Raw genomic sequence first — 16,469 nt, 5'->3', positions numbered from 1 at the left:
GTCATGGCTTAGTCTAGAAAATTCTGAGGCTCTTGTCTAGTTTAGTTTATGTAGCTTTTCATTTTGTCCATAGATCTTATAATTACTTGCTGTTTTTTTAGCTTGTGGTTCAAAGAAAATCCAGCTTAATCGTGTCTGGTGGCAGTCTCCACCTTGTTTTGTAAATACAAATCTCCTTTCCTCTAGCATTAATCTAGTGAATTTAAGAATGACATCTATACCGATCATCTTTATCTTAAACTTTTATTTTTAATTTTAGGGGGGCCAAATAGCGGTATTTCACATGTGAAGTGAGAGAAATAAGAAAAATTTTTGGAATGTTTCAAATTTTAAAAAATTCGGGTGGGGGGTCATGGCCCCCCTCAGCCCCAACATGGCTCTACCACTGCAACTAACCATAGGGGCAGAGCTCTCCTAGGCCAGAGGGGCCATGGCTTCCCATTTTTTTAAGCTTCCTATAATAAAATTCCTTTTCTTCTTTCTTTCTTTCTTTACTTTCTTCCTTTCTTTTTTTTTTTAAATTAAATTGTTTGTCATCTAATCATCTTTCTAGTGTGAAATATCAGCACTTGGCCTTTCTACATATTGAAGAAAACTTTTAAGAAAATTTTCACTGCCACCCCTTGAGTTACCTCTTAAAATAAATTCCATATCTTGAGTTGCTCAACTTTTCAGTCAAACTCCCTATTACAGTTTCATTTAATTTTTATTTATCTATTTTGGATATTATCCCCAAATTCTAAGGGAAGACAATGAAAAAGGATAGGAAAATGAAAAACTATTCGTAGAAGAATAGAGATCATGAAGATGCAAGAATAGAAGAAGAAGAGTGATTACAGACGGTAGAAGAAGATGAAGACGAGTCAAATGTAAGGTTTTTCATTCAAGGGTATTTTATCTTTTTGAAAAGTTTAACTTGGTTACATCAGCACTTAACTATAATTTTCTAGCGACAGGGTTGTCATTGATATATTTTCCCCTGAGTCTAACTGATACATTGAAGGGATAACACTAATTTCAGTGAATAACTCAATGGGAGAAACTGTTTTTTTTTTTCAAAATTTTAAGGTTAAAGACAATGGGTAAAAGGTCATTGCGTATTCCTCATGTTAAATCTTGGCTTTACCCCTAATTGGCTACAAACTGATCATTCCTAATACTTAATTAGTTCTTAACCCAGTACCGAATCCTAATTGTTATATATAATTATCTACCTTCCAGTGATTGATTGTAAAGGTCTCAGAAAGTTGATTATAACATAGAAATCTGAATGTCTGTCTGGCTCTAAATCCTGCTCATTGGAGGCTCTCGGGAACTTGATTAGAGCCTAGAATATGAATGTCTATTTGGCTGTTCTCTAAATCCCACTTATTGGTTTTTTGAACAGTGTAAAAGAAGATTCAATTGTCTAGAAAAAAGGAGCATTGTGTTGTTGGGGCATAAGAATGTCAGTAATTTTATTTCACTCAAGGCTTACAATATCGATATCCAATACTATTGTATTAGTCTTGATGATTTTAAGAAATGTATTATCTTGCATTGATTACTAACAAACAAATTAAATCCAATTTAGCAGAGCTACTAAATCTGGAGGCTGCTCCATAAAGATCATTTGGAAACTAAAGTTTTATTTAGAGAGAATTACAAAGTACAACCATATATGAGCCAAACACACACACACACGAAAAGGCCATATATAGAGGCGACAGATACAGAAGAGTGTGGAAAACATTAGACACTAACAATGGCCATAAATGACCAAATTTCAACGGTTTGGAAACAGTTTGGTATCAGGAATACTGATGGTAACGTCCCTCGTTCATGTACTCTGAAAGGGGAGAATTAGCATCACGTATTGGAAGTGGAATTGTCACATAAGCATTCCACCATTTCATGAAGGTGCTCTCCTTCAAGAATATATCCGGAGACACAGCTTTCCTAACAATCAAGCCCATCACATCCTTCTCAAATTTACTCAGGTTTGCAATATTAATGGATTCTCCAGCTGGTTCACTACCACTGGCTTCCAGATTGGCCTTCATTGAGTTGGTCAAGATCATAGCCTCCTCCACATCTGCCCAGAAGCAAGAATCTTCTGTTAAAGTATTAGCAGCAGTACTCTTGTTGTGTTTTTGCTTTTTCTCCTGCCAATCCTCCAACACCTTGAAATGATTTGGCCGCCCTTTGTTGCGGTAATCAGTGTTACCTTTGCTGTAAAATTCAGCAATCTCAAGAGGTTCGATCATTCTCAGGTGGGTTATACTAGCTTCGAGATGCCTCATAGGTGGTATCGTCACTGCTCGCCTTACCACTTCTTCCCAGTATTTCGAGATGGATTTCTTATATTTTACAATCGCTATATCCATTTTGTGCTCTTTGTTCTTAAAGCAGTCATAGTAGCCGCCCATACGGCGTTCTTTGCTAGAGCAGGTCTTCTTGTACCACTCAAGATTGGCCATATCCATCTTACATTCATTCAGTTTTCTCTCACTATCGTAAATGAACCACATGTTGTTCTTGTAGTTTTTGCTTTCCTGATCCACCATTTTCTCAATAAAGGCATCCTGTATTGTATAAAAGAAGAGATTGAGATTGATCAGGGAGAGAATATTTCAAAAAAAAACCATTGAGAAAAGAAAAGAAAAGATTTTAATCAATGAATTGAAGTTACCCGTTGGGTTCTTTCGACTCCAATTGCTTCCAGTTGAAGTGTTAACCCTGCTTTTAATGGATTGTGGTCGCTCGTAGTCCATAGCTGAGAAACTGCAATGGAGTTGGAGAGAATCATCTGATGGGTAAGATGTTTCAATAGATTCTCATAATCCATGAGGCTGTTGGGCATCGGAGATGGTCCTGCAGATTCCAACACTTGGAGTACTGAAACAGGGTCATCGAAACAGGAACAACCTGTTGATGAACAGACGAGGTAGGTGCCGAAAGGCTTGTAAATTTTTTCTGGGAGGAAGGTTCGAGGAATGAGATCTCCATATGAGACAACATTCAGGATCCGAGATTTCCATAAGGAACGAACTTGAACCGCTTTGGAGAAGCCCTCATCACCGAGAAGTGGAGATCCGAATGTGATGCAAATGGGGAGGCTAGCAGGGTCTGATTTTTGGTTTTGAAGCAGCCATAAACAGAGCAGGGATGCAACCCATCCTCCTCTTGAGTATCCTGTGATAATCAATGTCTTCTTCGATTCCATTTTTTCGGAACACTACAGAAAGAAAGAAATCCGAAATAGTAGTTAAAACACATACTTGAAGAATCAAATAATTAGTCTTACAGATCATACGAACCTTTAGAAAGAGGTTTTCATCCTGCTTGAGGGAACGGAAGAGTGAGAGAGCCTCTTCGTTGATAGAGAACTCTTGCCCTCTATATTTGACGAATTCAAATTCAGATTGATTTGCTTCCAAAGTTTCTTTTTTCGTAATAGCTTCCAAAGTTGAAGACAACTTCGATAATGCTTCCGCTCCAGCTCCATCACCAAAAGCTATAATTCGATACTTTTCTTGACCATCGCATATTTGATATGGAAGAGAAACATTAGCTGATGACAAGGTCCCAGCTGTTACATTCTCGGTAGAATTCCCGTTTATCAGTTCGGCCAAACAAAGCTGTGGAAGACCAGAAGCCAACACCAAATCTCCTACTTCAAATCCAGAGCTAAACCTGTGCAGCAGGAAGAAAAAAATAGAGAAATCAGTTAATTGATCATCGCCCAAAAAGATCAATACTCTAAAGAAAGAAGAACAATACTTCAAAGAAAGAACTTTCACTTACTCGTTTTCATTTGGTGGATTCATTTCTATCTCTATCCCTATCTCAGATCGTGATGACTGTTGAAACCCAAGAGAAACAAGTTAGAGGGTATGGATCACTGCAACTGGATAAGCTGAATATATAGCTTTCAGACACCTTGCCTATGATAATTTTGTCCCGAAAAAACTAAGGATAATTACTAATGCCTCATGTAAGCTATTAATCTAACTGCAGATTTTTGCCCAAAATTACTAATTCCCTCCAGCATTAAGCAATTGAGTTTTTTTTTTTTTAAGTTAACTGACATCTTTGTATTCTTTACAAAACTCTGAAGTAATATTAAGCTTTTGTAATTATTTATGGATAACTAGTGATGCTCCTTGCACAATAAGTTAATCACTAATCGACCTCTGTTCTTTGGAAAATTTCTATTACCCCCTCACATGTTTAAAACAGTCAAGGTCGGGCAGTCAAGGTCGGGTTATCAATGTGCATTTTGCCCCTCATTCAAATTACGTTCATTTAGAAATACTATATGAAATATTAATTTTGCCCTTAATGTTATTATGGTTTTCAAACACTCAGGCTTTTGATAAGATGACAAAAACGATAAGTAAGTAATAACAAACTTCAAAGTTGTTTTGAAGTTTTTAGAAAATACAAAGATATCATGTCATCAATTAAATGACAAAGCTTTAAATGATAAGGGGGACATTAGTGATTTGATGCAAACTCTAAAGTTGTGTTAATAATTTAAAAAGTAGAGTAGAGACGTCGGTGATTCTACCAAAGGGCAAAATCGCCATCACACTTACGAACTTTATAATAGGCTCTTGAGAGGGTAATAGTAATTTTGTAAAGAGCAAGGTCCGATTAGTAAATGATAATATACTCCGGTTGAGTATCAATGAGGTAAGAAATATTGGGTTTAGATTGAGCTTATGTGGCCAATGAGGAAGTTCTCTTCACTAGATTTGTCTCCATTGCAACTAGCTGCACCTTTACAATTAGGGTTTCACTAGATCTTTGTTGCTTCATTCTTCTTTAGTCTTGTTAGATTTTTACTTTAGCCAAACAAAAGACGACGATAAATTAAAAAAAAGTTCAAAAATATATTTTGTTGAAATTTTTGAAATCCAAGAAACGTGCTGGATTGTCTACCATTGGGTGTGAACTAGAGTGCTGCTACTATATCAAAATTTCAATTGATCTCGACGGTAGACAAGCACAATGTTTTACATTAAAAAAACAACACTAAAGTTGAACCCCTACCATTCAAAGTTGTACACACTTTCACATGGAGATAAAAAAAAAAAAATAAAACTTTACTAATTTTATAAAGACAAAGGGATATTAGTGATGATTATACTTATAGGGGCTACATTATTGTGGAAAAACTAAATTAAAGAAAGACTTCGTCGTTGACTGATTAAAAATATCTGTACTGATGATATGCTTGCATACATTAAATTTATAGAAAAATATTAAAGAAAGACCAGACCATGTGGGAGTTGACCGGATTAAAATATTGGTAATCCTTTATTAGGTTCCACCTGCTCCTCATTACGTATTGGTCCAAAGAAAAAAGGATCCAATGCGTAGGGTCCAGCCGTCCAGTCAGCAAAAGTCTAAACTTTCTAAGAACTTTTAAAATATTTTTTTATCATAAAAATTGCTCAATTGGTTGCCATCAGCACCTCTAGTCATGGATTTGATATTCGATGACTAGATTCGATATTCGAGTGTATGTAATAATAGTCTCCACTTCATAATTTAAAATTACCGAATTATTTTTATATACCAACCATCAAAATGAAAAGATTAGTATCCTGGGGGGGGGGGGGGGGGTGGGGGGGGCCGCCCCCCCCCCCCCCCCCCCCCCCCCCCCCCCCCCCCCCCCCCCCCCCCCCCCCCCAGGGGGGTGGGGGGGGGGGGGGGGGGGGGGGGGGGGGGGGGGGGGGGGGGGGGGTTTTTTTTTTTTTATATGTTTTTGTGGTGTGTGTTTTTTGTGGGGGGGGGGGCGCTGCGCCGGGGGGCCCCCAGGTTTGGTGGGTTTTTTTCCCCCCCCCCTTTTGCTTTTTTCTTTTGTTACTAGTAACTATCCTTTTTTTCAATGGGCATTTTGCCTTTGATTCAAATTACAATCATTTAGAAATACTATATGAAATACTCATTATGTCCTTATATCATGGCTATTTTGGTTTTCAAATACTGGGCTCCTAATAAGATGACGTAATTTTATCGACGAACCGAAACCTTGCATTTTATCGACAAACTGGTGATATATCGCCTGTTTGGCTATATCTCGTGAGAAATCGCAATTTATCCCCGAAAACATCGCCTATTTCAAACGATAAATGTTAGATTTCGGTGATTTTTGCTCGAATTATCCAAATCTTTTTTGAGATTTTCTCTCTCCTCTCCAAACCTCTCCCAGTTCTTGCCATTTTTACCATATTTTCTTCTGATCTTTGACATAAAACCTTAGTTCTCACTTCATCATTGATGGGTATAGCATTATTCGAGACAATCAAACGAGGTTTCACATAGATCTGAGTGTTTTGTGGAGTTTTTCATTTAAGAAGTAACTATTATTATCTAAACTTTATATATATATATATATATATATATATATATATAATGCATCCCATAATGTGGGTATGAAATTAATATATGTTTAATACAGTAGGCTGATCTACAATCTCACAGAGTCGAAATTTAGTTGAATTTTTAGGCAAAACCAATTATACTGTGTTTATTGACATCAAATTAGGGTAGACACCAAGTTTCAGCCTAAATTAACAAAAAATAAATCTGAAATTCGGGGCAAAATTTGTCTAACTATGGCCCAACATGAAATTTACTTCTTCGATAAATGGCTTAACATTTTTTTTTAATCAAACAAAAGATATCAAATTAGAAAGGAATGAAATTTAAGTTTAAATTTATGTCCAAGTTTACAATAGATTATCAAACAAAAATACCAAATCAAAAAAACAGGAGGTGCATAAAGACATGATGGAAGATGTTGAGAACGTGCTTCTTTAGATGGCAGACGATTTGCTACATTATTGCCTCCTCGCGGCAGCTTGAGACTACGAACAGTTGAGAATAATAGAGAGATCTGTGAGTTTCAACTGTGGTGGCTGGGACCTGCATTGGTCTTCCCAATATTTTCTATTATCAAACTCTCGCGGCTTCTTTTTAACGTTGTAATTTGTTTTCTTATTACTTTCTAACAATATTATCCATCAAATTATCTTCCGTTCCTTCCCCCGTGTCCGCTTCATCCTTGTGGGTCGCTTTTTTGTGACGCCGTTTTATTTCCTGCTTACTTTGTGGTGGTTGGGCCTGGCGCTCCCTCCATCGGTCCTCCTTGCGCGTTCCCTTTCTTGGTTTCACTAGATCTTCGTTGCTTCTTGTTGGGCTAAATATTTCTACAACAGTGGCTTCATGGAAGCTTCTGCTCAACCTACAGCTTGCAAGTGGACCTATCAAAGACTTTTTTTTGCCGCGAGGCTCAAGTAAACCTGACTAGGACAAGAATCGTGCTTCAGTGCTAAGCTAAATTCTCATTGACTGACTTCGTGTAAACTAAGACATTGAGACTCTGCATGTGCATTGAAAAATTCTTTCACATTAGCCTGACAAAAGACGACAATAAATGAAAAGTAAGTGTTTGAAAGTATGCTTTGTTGAAATTCTGAAAATCTAAGAAACGTGCTGCATTGTCTTCCAAAATGAGTGAACTAGAGTGCTACTACTATATAAAAATTTCAATTAATCTCAAATGTGGACAAGCACAATGCTTTACATTGAAAAAATAACACTAAAGTTGAACCCCTAACATTGAAAGTTGTACGCACTTCACATGGGGTAAGAAAAAGTTAAACGACAAAAACCTTGAACTTAGGAAAACTTTCTATTTTTAGACAGGATTTAGATGATTGTTGGGTCTTTCGGGCTTCTTTGGCGACTCCTTGGGTTTCTTTGTTTGGATAGATTAAATTTATAGAAAAATATTAAAGAAAGACCAGACCGTGTGTGAGTTGACGGATTAAAATATTAGTAATCCTTTATTAAGTTCCACTTGTTTTTTGGGTAATATTTATTAAGTTCCACCTGCGCCTCATTACGTATTGTCGAAAGAAAAAATGATCCAGTCGAAAGTAAAGTCTGAAATTTCTAAGAAGTTTTAAATTATATTTTTACCATAAGTTGGTGGCGATCAGCACCTCTAATCACGGGTACGATATTCCTTATAATATATGTAATAAATTTTATTTTATAATTTAAAATTATTAATTATTTTTATAGGAGGGTAGTAGTATTTTTGCAAAAAGTAAGATCCGTTTAATAATTGAAATATGGTACAAGAGTAATAGTAATAATTTTTTTTACTACAAGTAAGAACAATATAAAGATTTAAAATCTCTGAATTTGCGAAACCAAACATGATACTTAGAAATTTTCGTGCACTGAAATATCCACATAAAATAAAAGTGCTACTCTTGGATATATCCAACGCTTGAGATCTTATATTTTTCTGTTTAATTAAAGTGAATTTTTTTTTTTCTTTTAATAAATTAAAAGTGGTTTGAGATCATTTTCTTAATTTTGTTCCTTTTTCGGTGAAGACACGTTTATTCGAGTCACATTTCACATGCAGTGTAATTTTGGTTGGATTCAGCGTCACAAGTGTTCCAAACCATTAAAACGAAACTTTCAATTGTAGCATCAAATCCATTGTACCGTGTGTCGGCAACATGAAACCCCCAACGATACCGAATTTACCATGAGTCATCGATATATTGCCGACTTCTCGGTGATATGTCGTCGACAGTCGAATATTCGGTGTCGAGACTAATTTCAAGAATGTTTACCTTTTGGGCGATCATCCCTAGCAAGATCCGGGGAAGTTGACACCAATCGGCAGCCATCGCCATGATTCCTTCCTACCTCCAATTAAAAGGTTTGCCATTTCCGATAAGCTTTTTGGCCCTTCAGATTCTTGAATTCACGGCAACCAATTCTTTGACGATATTGGTGGATATTGACGGTTGAGGAAACCTGAAACACGGAAAATTTAAGGGAGCATTTGGAATCGAGTAAGCTTTTTTGTTGAGGATCTTTTTGGTGAGACGACGCGTGCAAGCATTCTCTTCCGATGACGATTGACCAACCCTGTGAAGAGCCACATAATCGCTTGTGACGAGAAGCCTGAGGAAGTTCAAGCCAATGAATCTTATAGTCGGAGAGACCGAAGAAGCCACGAAAGTTGGGAAGGAAGGTGGAGAGGCTTCTTTGGTATATCTGAGCGTCAATTCACCCAAACGGCACGAAAACAAAGATAGTCGATGCAAGTAAACATAGCCTGAAAAAAATCAGGCAACATGTCGCCCGAGTGTCGCCACGGTCCGACACGGCGATATGTTGGACCTTGATCAAATCTGGAGTGAGATTTTGTTGTATAAATTAATAGATCAGTGCATCTATTGCATTAAATCTAAGCAAAACCAATGTTGAGAATTTTCATTTATTTACAGCTTTATTTAAAATTTATAGTTATAATGAAGGTAAAATAATTACTACACATTTACGCACAGAGCTACAGAAAGACTATCGGGCATGCTTGAAGAAACCACCTTCTTACAAGTGCTCAAGTGGTATTTGGTTTTTGAGAATAGGATCTAAAGGGCGAAATTGTAACTTTCACACCGTACCGTATAATATATTAATATTCTAACTATGAAGCTGATGTGGTAATACTAACCTTAAAATTTAAGTCTTACTAACGGTCTCAAACGGCCATTTGACAGTGCTGGACCCGAATGTTATTTTAACATCATTAGAAACCTAATCGTAATTTGGGCCCTGTTTCATGTAAATTTTACATTTTATAATGCCACTTGCAATCATCGCACATTATTTAACCCGACAGAGAAGAAGAAGAAATGAAAGAACGGAGATCGAGATCGAGATCGAGTGAGAGAGAGAGAAAAATCGTACTGTGCAGGTGTAGCAATGGAGGCTAATCTGGTGAAGAGAGCTTGCTCATTGGCCACAGAAGTTCAATCTGAACTCAGTCTCTCTTACCTCATCGATGATCAATCAGAGTATACTATTATTGCTTTTTCTGGCACCGGTACTGTAAAAGAATGGTATTCCGGTGGTCAAAACCCATTCGGAGATATTCCGGTGGACTTGAATCTTTTTCCTTCACTGAGAAGTATCGGCAACAACCGAGTTGCAGCCGTTAATGCCAAATTCTTCCAGCAATTCCAGAATCTCTTAAACAAAGATATTCCGGTCAACAACGAAGTTCGCTTCGAGGATCTACTCAAAGATTCAGAGCTCGGATCTGCAGTAGGAACCTTTCATTTTCTCTTCTAATTAAGTGCTTATTACTTTGTGATCTAATGTTAGCTGGAGACGACGATTATTTAATTTCTTCAAAATTTCAGGTACGACGAGCTGTGCGTGAAGATAGGAGAGTGGTATTTACAGGATATTCGTCTGGAGGTCCAATTGCCATATTAGCTACAGTGTTGTTTCTGCAACAACAAAATCGTATTCCTGCTTGGTGTATTACGTTCGGGTCTCCCCTTGTGGGTGACCAAATCTTTGGCCATGCCCTCCGACGAGAAGTCATTGGAAAAGAAAATTGGGCACATTATTTTCAACATTTCGTCAATAGATACGATCTTATCCCTCGTATCTTACTCTCTCCTGCCTCTTCTGTTGAAGGTTCTTTGCAAACCTTTCTCCCTTGCTTCAGTCCGATCGAACTAGATCACATTGCTAGTATTCAGGGTGCATCTTCGTCCTTCAATAATGTCTTGAGAGATGCTTCTTCCCTTACAAGTAGCCTAGCCAGTTCGTTGATGGGGTGTACTAATTCTTTCTTGCAAACTATAGCTAACTTCGACTTCAGCCCTTATAGGCCATTTGGTACCTATATTTTCTGCACTAACAAGGGAAGTGTAATGTTCTCTGTCAAGAACCCAGATGCTATTCTACAATTATTGTTCTATAGTCTTTTGGAAAATCGAGAAACAGATACGGAAATTGTTCTTCGAAGTTTTCAGGATCATCTGCAATATGGGACGATCAATTTTCCTAGCGATTTGGGGAATGAAAATCTGGTTGATCTAGAGGATCTTCTACAGCGACTTCCTCTATCTTCTATGGAAATTGAAACCTTCGTCAATGAACTTGGAATGGTAAGTTTAGATGCTCCTTAGTTTCCTTATTTCTCTTTTTATTCTATTCCATGTGAGGATGTAAGTTTGGATCTAGTGGCCTTGACCTATCTTAAGCTTGAGCTCAAGATTTTGATCCTAATGGTAGGCAAGGCCAAGGGCAGTCCTAGGAAATTTGGAGTAGCATTTGTCCTGCCTACTATTCCCTAATTGTGGCCCGGGATCCAAATGGACACAAATTAACTTGCAAAGAGATTGAGAAAATAAAACTTGTCAGAATTTTATTTTGTTTTAATGTGAATGTCATTTACATTTGTACTTTTTTCTAAGTTCGGATAATTTTTTTTTAGAGCAAATAAACAATGATTTAACTATTTTTTGTGATAAATTTGACAAATATATCAAATGAAAATCCAATTTTGGAGTCTATATGCTTTTTAAACATAAAGTGGGTGTCGGTGTTTTTAAGCCTCCATTTTGGAGTGCCAGTGTAATTTGCTCTTTTTCTTATTATAGATAATTGATTTATTAATGCCACATCTAGAACTAGGGTCAATGATAGAGCCAACCAAAGACAAGGATAGGCTCAAGCCAACCCCCTTGACTTGGTCCAATCATGAACATCCAGGGCAGGACTAACTAGGTTTGCCGTGACCTATCATGGTTCAAGGTTAGGGACAAAAGTTTTAAACATGGAAATAGCCTTTGGATAAGAGGATTCATGGCTAGGATTGAGTTTTGAAAAACCCGACATATAACATTCCTTGTTACAGCCCTAATTCCATCAAAAAACATGTATTTTCTTTTTTGCCCTAAGAGGAACAAGAAAGCCGAATAGGTTGACTATAACATGGCTGGAGTCTTGAATACAAGTGAAATATACATAACATGAATGAATCTATAGACATTATGCTAATACCTTGTATGCATGGTTGTGGTATTTGCTAGAATCAAAGAGCAATATTGTGTCTCACTGCAGCAAGAGAGTCAGAGAAACAGAAGGAGCGAAACCAAAAGAGGATTGATGACTACCAAAAGCAGATCGTAGACGGACTTAGTAAACTTGAAGAATACAAGACCTGGGGTGAGAACCGTAAGGTGGGTTACTACGATGCCTTCATGCAACAATCGGAAAAGAGAGACTTCGAAGCAAACATAAAAAGGCTAGAACTTATAGAACTTTGGGACGAGATCAAGGAGATGCTAAAGAGGTATGATTTACCTGATGGTTTCGAGGGGCGTGAAGAATGGATTCAGTTGGGTACCAGGTATCGACGCCTTGTGGAGCCTCTGGACATTGCTAACTACTATCGACATCCAAGATACGAGAAGACTGGACATTACATGCTGGGAAAAGAGGGTAAAGAACCAAGGCCAAATCGTTATCGATACACACAAAGATGGCTAGAGTATGCTGAACGTAAGCCTTTGGATCATTTCTCAGAATCTTGTTTCTGGGCTGAAGTGGAGTGTCTTCTTCGAAGTCCTGGAACTGATCAAGTAGACAAAATAAGAAGATCTAGATCAAAAGGTATCGCGATGGCATCCAGGAAACGATGTGTTCTTTGAGGGAACCACCTTTGTCACTTGGTGGCTGAAACTTTCCCCTGAGCTTCGCAGCAATGCTCCTGAAATTGCTCAACTAATGCAAAACATGGGAAGGCAACCCGCTCCTTCTCTACATTAGGTTCAGGAATGCTAGCTACCAATAAATTTGCAAGTTTGCAGTTGTTGTGTTGTTATTGTTGTACTCCATGGATCCCACTTATAAGATGGTGTAGTATTGTCGAGATCGGTTCGTTGCAGGTGCAATTTCTGTATTAATATTGACCCATTGGGCCATCCTTCGTTTGTTTGTTTTTTGTTTTTTTGTTTTTTTTGTTTTTTTTTTTTTTTTTTTTTTTTTTTTTTTTTGTTTTTTTTGTTTTCTTTTGGTTCCTATGCCCCATGTGAACATGTATTTGTGCTGCAGTGTGTATTTGAACTTTGAAATCTTATATACTTATCTCAATTTTGAGTCCAGATACTAAACCCCTAAGACTCTTATACCTCAAAATTTTTTCTCTCAAAATCCACCCAACATAGGTGATCCCGAGTGATTTGTATCAAGTAGGCTATGATAAGAAATTTTAGGGGTTCAAGAATATTGAGGGTTGAGGATTTGAATTACAATTTTAAAGGTTAAAATATGTTAAATAATTACATGAATATAAACAACAATAATAAATAAATAAATAATGACCATCAGCATTCTACAGATTGAGATGTAAATGGATTGAGTTGGACAGATATTGATATTCTAATATTCGTACTAAAATCTAATGAATTACACTTGTTTAGAAATTCCATCTTATAATTATCACTGAAAATAGGAAGAAAATAATTGAACTATACAAAATCTTGTGGAAACAAATTATACGGTAGTAATCCAACAAAAAATATCTTCCTCTTTACCTCCACTGAATTCGTTTTTTTTTTTTTTTTTTTTACTATTTTTGTCCACGTTCCGGGTTCGCTACCCTTTTGATAATTTCGCCCCCCATATAGAAATTTTCACCCCTCATTTTTTTAATATTCTTTACTCAATAATTTTGGGAATTTTGATGCCTATCATAATCTGATGCAAATATCTGATAAATTTGAATTATTTCTTAAAAATTATTTCATTTAAATTCTCTTACCTAGTCACATTTAATATGTTACCTTATGAGGCCTACATCATTAGGACATAATTGGAACGATTATCAAATCACTCTGAAGATTCTTTTATAAGATTCATTAATAATTTAAATTGTTTCCATAAATTATTTCATGAGTACATTCTTCCCTAATCACATTTGGCATGTTGACTTTGATCATTTTCGCAGGGTATTTTTGGTCATTTTGAGCCCTAATTTGATGCAAATACGTGGTAAATTTAAATTATTTCTTAATAGATATTTCCATTTAAATCTCCTGCCTAACCACATTTAACGTGTTACCTTCTAAGGCCTAAATCATTCGGAAATAGTTGGAATGATTAACCGACAATTCTATTATAAAATTTCTTCATAATTTAAATTGTTTCCATAAATTATTTCATGTAGAATATAGTTGGTAAGATTGTTCATTAATCTTGAAGATTTTGCTATAAAAAGTTTTCCTATTTATAAGTTATTCTATGTAGATTCTCCTCCTAATTATATTTAGTACATTAACTTTTGAGTCTTGAATCATTGTGATAAAATTGGTAAGATTGTGATAGAATCGCAATAGAAATTGCCTAAATGTAAATTACATCATAGAGACCGAATTTCATCACAGATTCCAAATTTCATCTTATTTCTACACTGATCAGATTTGCTTCTATATTGCACACTCTCATGAGAAACCTCATAACTTTCTTATGTGATATTGTATTCACCATCTGAAAAGTGTGTTGGAAAGAAGACTTAATGAACTACATTTTTTCAGTTGAAGTCGAAGCCAGAGAAAAATTGGATGACTATACAAAAGTTCATCCAAGTTGACCCTTGTGCAGTGACCTGTGAAATCCACCATCCTAAGGAATCTTTGCTTCACCCAAAACATTTAAATCTTCTCATAAGCACTCAAAACCATTGTAATAGTGCTAATCACCCTCTAGAAACATAGCAAATGCCCAAAGCCTTCTATGGGACCTTCACTTCAGTACAAGCCATCTACTCTTAGAACACACTGCGGCTGCAATTGGTTGTGAATAATGACAACATGTGCAATCTCAGCCAATGGAACAAAAAATTGCTTTGGTGGCCCAGTCTAATTGGTTTGCAGCTCCATTAAGACGTTCTATGAGTGGTAGGCAGTCAGAGAAGATGATGAGCTTCTTGATATTCACCGCGGTAGCAAGTAGAAAAGCATCATGAACATTCCTCCATGGATCTTGGTGAAAAATTGTAGCTGCACTTGCATTTGGCAAGCTGAAAAGTGCCTACTGGTTCCCAAATGATCATGCTACGACCTCTAAAATTAGTATTTTTCTTCCAAGCACCATTGATATGGACAATAAAATGCTCACCAAAAATGGGAAGAAGTCTAGCTAGGTGGGCTGGTGTTGGTTCCCTTTGTGCAGCAGGTTCGGGTTTGGTAAAGGAGCTTTCCAAGAAAGTGACATTTGTCGCTGCTGAGGTTGTCTCTGTTAAGGGTTGTATGCCAAAAAAAACTGCTCAATTCCTAGCTTTCCATACCTCTATGGCTCCATGAGAACCTCACACAAAAGATACATCAAAGGCCCCAAACATCAATGGAGGGAAAGTCCTCAATGGCAAAGTCAGAAAGTTGGACGACAGGTTGTGTTCAGTGAGATGAACTTCACAGAATTATCTGTTGGAATTTAATTTATTTTTAAATTATGAGATTTAAAATATTTTTATTCATTTTATATCGAAAGGTTAAGAGGTTATGCTATTCCCTTTATATACCTAAATAGCCAATGGGTAGTCTATAGAAATTTTCATTTGAATGGCTAACAAACAAGACTTAAGGGAAAATAAATGGTCTGGAAAGTACCTTATAGAGATGCCCCCCTTTGTAGGTGTCTCTTCATCTTCTATATAAGGAGAGGAGTTGATCCCTAATGACGCTAACAATTTTAAAAATCAATATTGGTTTCTTGGTTTTCTATCAAAGTTTGTGTTTTTAATGAGTTTGTGAGTATTACCTTCAGACATTCTATGCAAGTAGATTCCTTTGGAGTGTATGCCATTGGGACTAAGGAGTTGTTGTATCTTAGAAGTGAGGACACCAAGGTCAAAGCCAATCTGCACTATAGGAGGCGTTCAAATACCTCAAGGAAAAATATTGATCTATACGCCTCAACTCAGCATGTTCAAGTTCTTGTTGTTGTTATTGTATTGTTTATTCTGCGACATACGAATGCATAGTGATGTACGATTTCTTCTTCAATGTCTACAAAGATATGTGTTCCACTAAATCAAATAAGTTTTATTTCATTAATTCTATAGTCTTATACTTTCTGCCCATCCTATGATTTCCAACAACGTATAGCTACAGTAGAGGCTTTGGATACTCTGGCTTAATTCTCATTTGTTCTCCCCTGAAGCTTCCTTTGTTTCGTCATGGCTGGTGTTCTTGGATTCCTTTGATTTCTCATCCATGATGACGACGACGACTTCCAATGCCAGTGATGTACTGATGTGGTTGAGGTGAATCAATTAGATCTAGCAACGATTCTGTATTGGTTGAGGCGATTCAGTTAGATGCCTTTTGATCCCCTCTCTGCTTGCTTCAACGATTCTGGATTTGTTGAGACGAACATCACTATTATCACTGAAAAATGAACTCTGAGATCACAGGAGTTATACAAAAATTGATTAAATAGGTAGTCCAAAGGCTATTCTGATTAAATGCCAAATTTAAACCCTCTCAAAGGCTTCTTTTTCTGTGCACAACTCAGAGAAGGAACATATCCCTTTGTGGAAGAAAACACAGTGCCTGCCCTCTTTCAATTTGTCTTCTCTTTGA

At 36.7% G+C, this 16,469-nt stretch overlaps 1 protein-coding gene and 1 pseudogene across 2 annotated transcripts; one reads left to right on the top strand and one right to left on the bottom strand.

Moving 5' to 3' along the window:
* Positions 1-1,552: 1,552 nt before the first annotated feature.
* LOC149014915 (senescence-associated carboxylesterase 101-like) lies at positions 1,553-4,024 on the bottom strand. Its single transcript, XM_089157239.1, has 4 exons — positions 3,787-4,024; positions 3,300-3,675; positions 2,672-3,217; positions 1,553-2,564 (listed from the first exon to the last, which is right to left on the bottom strand). The coding sequence occupies exons 1-4, from the start codon at positions 3,807-3,809 to the stop codon at positions 1,791-1,793; spliced, it is 1,719 nt and encodes a 572-aa protein (XP_089013365.1). The 5' UTR covers positions 3,810-4,024; the 3' UTR covers positions 1,553-1,790.
* Positions 4,025-9,722: 5,698 nt separating this feature from the next.
* On the top strand, positions 9,723-12,884 carry LOC149014914 (protein EDS1-like; annotated as a pseudogene). Its single transcript, XR_016173657.1, has 3 exons — positions 9,723-10,131; positions 10,230-10,988; positions 11,916-12,884. The product of XR_016173657.1 is annotated as a protein EDS1-like (transcript).
* Positions 12,885-16,469: the final 3,585 nt, after the last annotated feature.

The sequence above is a fragment of the Hakea prostrata genome, chromosome 5, assembly GCF_041222555.1.
Source record: "Hakea prostrata isolate BN-2017 chromosome 5, UWA_Hpros_2, whole genome shotgun sequence".
NCBI lineage: Eukaryota > Viridiplantae > Streptophyta > Magnoliopsida > Proteales > Proteaceae > Hakea > Hakea prostrata.
The sequence above is the reverse complement of the archived record's forward strand: the minus strand, read 5'-3'. Positions and strand labels throughout refer to the sequence as shown.

What these genes read in the sequence shown, in the direction of transcription:
- LOC149014915 (XM_089157239.1), bottom strand. Translation starts at nt 3,809, where the DNA reads ATGAATCCACCAAATGAAAACGA. An exon ending in ATGAAAACCTCTTTCTAAAG is followed by an intron (nt 3,218 to 3,299) that starts GTTCGTATGATC and finishes TTCTTTCTGTAG; the next exon opens with TGTTCCGAAAAAATGGAATC. An exon ending in GAGTCGAAAGAACCCAACGG is followed by an intron (nt 2,565 to 2,671) that starts GTAACTTCAATT and finishes TATACAATACAG; the next exon opens with GATGCCTTTATTGAGAAAAT.